The sequence below is a fragment of the Pygoscelis adeliae genome, unplaced genomic scaffold (assembly GCF_000699105.1).
Source record: "Pygoscelis adeliae isolate BGI_AS28 unplaced genomic scaffold, ASM69910v1 Scaffold1, whole genome shotgun sequence".
NCBI classification, from domain to species: domain Eukaryota; kingdom Metazoa; phylum Chordata; class Aves; order Sphenisciformes; family Spheniscidae; genus Pygoscelis; species Pygoscelis adeliae.
The window spans coordinates 2,421,310-2,427,935 of record NW_008824051.1 but is presented as its reverse complement, the minus strand read 5'-3'; the positions used below and the strand labels follow the sequence as shown (position 1 = coordinate 2,427,935).

The 6,626-nt window shown below is 41.1% G+C and overlaps 1 protein-coding gene across 1 annotated transcript in view; it reads left to right on the top strand.

The window, feature by feature from the left end:
* The window catches only part of ALK (anaplastic lymphoma receptor tyrosine kinase), a 243,422-nt gene that overhangs the window by 190,368 nt on the left and 46,428 nt on the right, over window positions 1-6,626 (top strand). The window contains exon 10 of the mRNA XM_009333686.1: window positions 6,135-6,229. Within this exon, the coding sequence (XP_009331961.1) occupies window positions 6,135-6,229 (95 nt within the window). The remainder of the gene's footprint in view (window positions 1-6,134; window positions 6,230-6,626) is intronic.

The window sequence follows — 6,626 nt, the reverse complement described above, 5'->3', positions numbered from 1 at the left end:
AGCCGGTTCCGTCGTAAATATTTTAGCTAGGTAGAGAGAGAAATCCGTTCCATCAGAGGCAAAACATTACAAGTTATGAAATGGGATCTGTACATACAGGCATGCTGTGATTGTGTGACTGCATGGGGGATTGAGTACAGAGGAGATTAACATTCAATCTTGGTTAATAATCCCTATCTTTATGATAAAAAGAAAAAAAATCATGATTATGAGCTTTTCTAAAATAATGGCATGAAGACAGCTGCCTGAGTCTGGCTAATGGAAACCTGAACTGTCTGTATGAGCCAGGGACAATATTTAGGTGGAATTCAGAGTTGTTACTGAAGGGAGGGAGCTGCAGAATTTGCACAAAATCAGCTTTCTGAGGTCTTCAATTCAAGGACAATGTTTTTTATTTCCCTCCAAACAGAAGAGGATATAATACACCCAGAAGCTAACAATTCCATGCGATGAAGACCTGAGGATAGGTGATGTAAGCAAAACAGTTTGTCCTCATGGAGGCTATACCAACATAACTATAGATGTATTTTCATATTTTTAGCTCTATATTTCCTTCTGTAAATAAGCCCGAGATATTTTGGGGGGAATCAGTCTTCTGTTAGGATCAAGGAAAAAATAAGTAAGCAAAAAGAACCAACTGAACAGAAAATCCAGGATGACCTGGTGAAGCTCAAATACTGACCACACTGAAATAAAACCCAAAATTCAAAGATCCTGAGAAACGGGGAAGATTACAGCCCAAAAGCTTTGATGTTGTCCTGTTACTGTCAGATTTAACTGAGTTGGAATACGCTTGGTCCTACCTTTCAAGGAACTGTTTATCTGGATTCAGAGTTCACAGATTGGGCCAAAGAAACAAACCAAGAAAAGCTTATTTGTTATGCCTTTGGTGCCATTTCTCATCTGTGACTCTGAAATATTTGATCAGTAGTCACCCTTGAGTGGTTTTTGAATTTATGTAAAACTTACATCCTTCAGACAGCCAAGCTGATGTTCCCCAAAGGGGAGATTTGAATTAGGCTTTTTTTTTTGTCCACCTGGTACAGCATTTCCCATCTGCATCAAACAGATTTAAAAAAAAAAAAGGCCTTTTTATGAGTTGCATTCACAGCTCAGCTGACACTCAGCTCTGCAGGATGTAACTTGTACTTCCCAGTTGTCATACATCTAAGGAACTTTATTCCTAGCTGTGCTCCTGGGGTCAAGTGGGACAAAAGAAGAGACAGATAAGAATTTCCACCAATCCTCAAGTAACAATTTTTCTAACATCCAAGCCATTAAAGCCTTTCGTAGCAGCCATATTTTCATTCCTATGAAGAAATCTAGCTTACAAACACAGAATTATCTGATGAGGATTTGGATTCCATGTGAGGAAGTTGCTGGGATTTATTAAGCATCAAAGTCACAACAAACTTGCCAGCACTAATTTTGTTGCTCCTGTGTAATTGCCTTCAGGAATACTCTTTCATGGCCATCCACCACAGCATCTGTGTTTGCAGTGAGTATGTCTACAGAGTGCTGTGGACCAGCATCTGTGCTGTATAGGTGCCAGTTGAAGTACTGGATGTGCAGTCAGCATATCCCACTTTGATCTGTGCAAAAGTATAAGTGAGACGTCACCTCCAGCGTTATACTGAGTCACTCCAATAACATAGACTTCTGGTGTTTCAGTATCGGCTTTCACCAAAGTCAAAGGGAGTTGTTTCATTGATTTCAGGGATCAAACAGAAAGAAAAAAAAAGGAAGGGGCAAGGGAATGAGATTGTCTGTGGGGTTTTTTCCATCTCACTGATGTGTGACATTTCCATCTTCAGTTTTGATTAAATTTCCCTTAATTAGCCCATTAAGCTAAAACCACCAAAGCTAATGATTGAAATGTTGGTTAACTGATGATCTTGTTTCAATGGAATTTGAAAGACATCATATTTCTAAATTAATAGTGGCATTAAACTGGAGAAGAGAAAAAGATGAACTATTTGTTGCAGAAATGCTGGTCTCAAGAGAAGATTTGTACTGAAACTGCATTCACGTTAGAAAAAAAAATCAGATTGATAGACAACCAGAGCAGCACTGATGGTCCTAACAGTGTTTGACATTCACGTGATTTTTCTATTTTGGAGGCATTTCTGTCATTTTGTTCATCCCTGGTGAACTTCAGGAAACTTCTCAAGTGTTCTGGTCCCAGTGCTCCTGCAGGTGAAATCAGCAAGGCTGTCTCTTAACTTGAATGAACTGTAAATAAAAGTAAAACACAGCCTATTGCGTTCTTATATGGGCACGTTAGATGGCACTCCCTTCAGTGACAGAAATACTGGTTTGTATCGTGCCTTCCTGTTCTTAGGGGCTGAACATTTGATAATTCTCTGTCCTGGTTTCAGCTGGGATAGAGTTAATTTTCTCCCTAGTAGCTGGTACAGTGCTGTGTTTTGGATTTAAGATGAGAATGATGTTGATAACACACCGATGTTTTAGTTGTTGCTAAGTGGTGCTTACCCTAGTCAAGGACTTTTCAGCTCCCCATGCCCTGCCAGCGAGAAGCTGGGAGGGGGCACAGCCAGGACAGCTGACCCAAACTGGCCAAAGGGATATTCCATACCATGTGACGTCATGCTCAGTATATAAGCTGGGGGAGTTGGCTGGGGGGTGGTGACTGCTGCTCGGGAACTGGCTGGGCATCGGTCAGTGGGTGGTGAGCAATTGCATTGTGCACCACTTACTTTATATATTCTATTATTTCTATTATTATTATTATTATTATTATTATTTTCCCTTCCTTTTCTGTCCTATTAAACTGTCTTTATCTCAACCCACGAATTTTACCTTTTTTTACCGATTCTCTCCCCCATCCCACTGGGGCGGAGGGGAGGGAGGCAGTGAGCAAACGGCTGTGTGGTGTTTAGCTGCCTGCTGGGTTAAACGACAACATTCTCATAAGAGCAACCCTTCAATGTCTGAAGAGGCATGACATGAACAGTGCATCAAAGGATAACACCTTGGGGCATTAAGCTTAGGTTCTGCCAAGGAAATTGCCTAAAGCTATTTTCAGAAGTATTTAGTTGCGAGGTACAAAGAAGGTGCGTAATAGTCTTTGCAGAAGTATGTGTCTCTTCTTTTATGCAACCTGAGCTAAAGTCTGCAGAAGTGGAGGGAAAAGCTGACATGGAGGACCGTGTCTAAGAACTGCTTATTTCTCTTTGTAATTCATTTCCCAGCCTCAGTTTAGCACCTTACAAACATAAGTACACATCAAAATGTCCATATCTCCAAGTGACATGTAGTGTGCACCCCCAGGAAACAGGCTGAAGATGAAATACATGAGAGACTCAGTTCCAGTGGTCCCTTCAATGTAGCACCAAGGTTCACTGTGTGCAGGGCATTGACTTTCAGACATAGCCAACTGAAAGACGTGTAGCTGAATCCATTTTCACCTTACCTCTTCCTGGAGGTTTCAGCAGCACACAGCAGGGAGAGAGAAGCTTCTGCTGAGCTATGGCCTGTAGCTTACAGCCCAAGGTAGGTCCTGGTTCTCCATAACATACCAGACTGTGACCTGTGGTGGTTCAGGACCTGTTTCACATACGGTTCAGTCATGTCTGCTGCTGGCACAGTAACTGAGAGGAAAAAGTAGATCAGGGCCCACTTTGTCTGTCCAACAGCTTTTGTTTAAGCCTCACATGGCATGCCTCGAACTGAACAGCTCATGTTTTTGCTAGAGCTTGTAATTTCATTTGAAGTGTTGTGGGGTGTCAGCTGTGGAGCAAACGTGGGAGGAGGCAGGGGGAGGACAGCCGATGTACTTCAAGCCAGTTTAACATCCGAGGATTTTATGTTCCTTCCAATTCTCCTCCTAGACATACCCACAATGGGTTTCAGGTATACCAACTAAGAACTGTGAGGCTTCTGGCAACGTCAGACTGCAGTTGCACTTTTTATGGATTGGGAAGGCAAAAAACACACTTTTGTGATCTTCAGATTTGTTTGGATGGAGCCTGCTACCTTTTGAGCTAATAAAGACAAATCATTTAGCAAGGAAAATTATGTCTTGCTGTTTGGAGTTTCCTTTGATGCTAGGAGTACTCTTCCTTCACTATGTCCATTGTTCTTTGTGTCAATCACCTGCTCTTTCATAGCAGCTGCTTATGTCTGTAGAACATAAAAAGTCCATTTTAGAAAAGTCTCTCCATATGTCCAATGCATATCTCCAAGGAGCGAGAAATTTCAGTATTGAAGCATCATTGTTTTACTTTACCAGAAATAAAGAAGGAGGAACATAGTAACTATATCAGCTCTTTTCTGTTGTGAACGGACTGTTGTGTTCTGTTCTAAACCCTTTGCACCTTTCAGGGACTGCCAGGATCTTTTTCTGTTTCAAGTTTTTGCTTTGGTTGGGTCAGCTTTTCTGAGTGTGTCCCCATCTGTAGCTTAGCAAGAACACCAGTTGCAGAAGACGATGACACTTCAATCTAGATATCCTCAAAAGGCACATATATCCCTGGGGTCTGTTTTAGCTTATGCCAAACCTCACTGTCATCACTGGTAGTGAAAGCTGCACTGCATTTGAGAACAACATGGAAGTTGGTTATGTTTGTTGACAGAGTCAGGTGGCTGAAACACTCAAAACCCTCATTCAAAACACAGGAACATGCTGTCCCAAAGTAAATGTACATATGAGCAGAGAAGCTTCAATTGAATTTTGTTTTGTGCGGTTGGTTTGTTGGTAAAGGAAAGGTAGATTTTAAAAACAGTAGGAGACAACAAGACTAATGTAAGAATGCTGATAGCAGACAAAAAGCTGAGAGAAAATATTTTAGACCCAGTACTGTGTATAAAGGACTAGAGTCTGTGAGAAGAAAAAAATTCTGCTCGTGTTTAGATTCTTGCTGCAGTGAAGTGACAGGATTTCTACAGCCTTTCTAAATAAATAGGACTGCTCCTCAAAAATACCTTGTTCTGTCATCAGTTTCTCGTCTAAACTGGAACACCTGCAAGAATTCACATTCTGGCTAAACACTTATATCTAAAAGATAGAGCAGGAACCATCAGCCATAGATCTACATTAAAGAGACCCATGAATGGCTTAACTTCTGCTGGTGTAAAACATCAAGATACAACAGAGAATGAGGTTTAAATATTTCGTATTCTCTTGCAGCTTGTTATACAGCATATGATAGTTTCGTGTTTTTATAGTCTTGATGCAACCTCTCAGCATTGTATGTCGCTTCTGGGCCATGGTCGGCTGCTTTTAGAAATTGTTCTCCTTCCTAAGCAGAGTATTATGATTTTATGTGGCAGATATGCATCGGGAGAACATGAACTTGCTAAACTAAGAGAAAAATCTAAATCCATGAGTGCACTAAATTAATGCATGGTCAATATACTATCAGATTTGAAGTATTTGATTGTGGGTTGTTTTTGCTGTTCCTGTTGACCTGTAATATCACTGAGGGTGAATTTACAGTGATCTTTCTTCTGGTCATGTAGGAGTGGCAGAACTCCCTGGCAAAAGCCAGCTGAGAGTGTGGAAGTGATTTAAGGCAAACCTGCTCAGCTTCTACAAGGAGATAATGAGTTCTGCTCTTCCTATGGACTACCCAGTGTCAGTTCCTCTCTTTTGTGGCTGCCGGGACTGTTAGATATGCTTTGCCTCCTAGAGGGTGGATCAACACCAAATACTTTCTAAATTGATTTCAGCCTTTGATTGCCAGTTCCTTTTAGAAACTCCAAATGACTTCAGGAGCCCCAGCCTACTTATTTTTCGTAACACTTTAGGGTGTAAATCACTTGTGAGAATAAAATCACTTAGGTGTCTGATTTTTTTTGTGCCAGAAGCCAGGGGACTTTATTTTCTGTCCTGACACCCCGCACACACACATACTTGCACCTGCTTCAGGTTGCATGCCTCTGGAGGAAAGAGGGGCTGCATTCTTTTTTCTGTCTACCTATATTCATGTACAGCTCCCCTCCTCGGATCATCTTTGCTTGTTAGGGGTGAGGATACTTTCTCTGTCAATTTAATATTTTTATATGTGAAAAGAAAAGCTTTTTTCCCCCATTCTAAAACTGCTTTAATTGCAAAGAGCTCTGAGTTTCATCTCTTTAATAGAATTTAATCCCTGTTCTTCCAATCTGTGCAGGTTTTGGTTTCAGATCATCGCTTCATGGGAAGAAGGATCTGATGCCATTATTGCTTTTGACAATGTCTCCCTTAGTCTGGACTGTTATTTAACAAGTAAGTTTTCCTTTTATCTGCAAGTGACTTGTCTTTTATTTGCTATGTAATTGAAATTTGGAAAGGGGTTTAAACTGTGCGGAAGGGATTGGGTGTTGTTATCTTCAAAGACTTGAAATGTAAATGTACGTTTCAGAAATAACTGTGCTTAGATGGAGGAGACCATTCAGATGCATACCTTATTAGTGGAGCCGACCAGTGAATGGGTTCCGAGTTTGGCAGTAAATGGGTAGTAAGACATATGGTGTGGGAGAGTCAGCTTCCAGCTGAGACAATAGCATCACCTATCCACCCAGGCTGATGCAGAAGCCAGTCTGTGATTGTAGAGTTCCAGATGACCTGGTTTGCTGTGTGACAGTTATCAAAATGAATGACAGTTGGACTCTGGCTAGGGAAA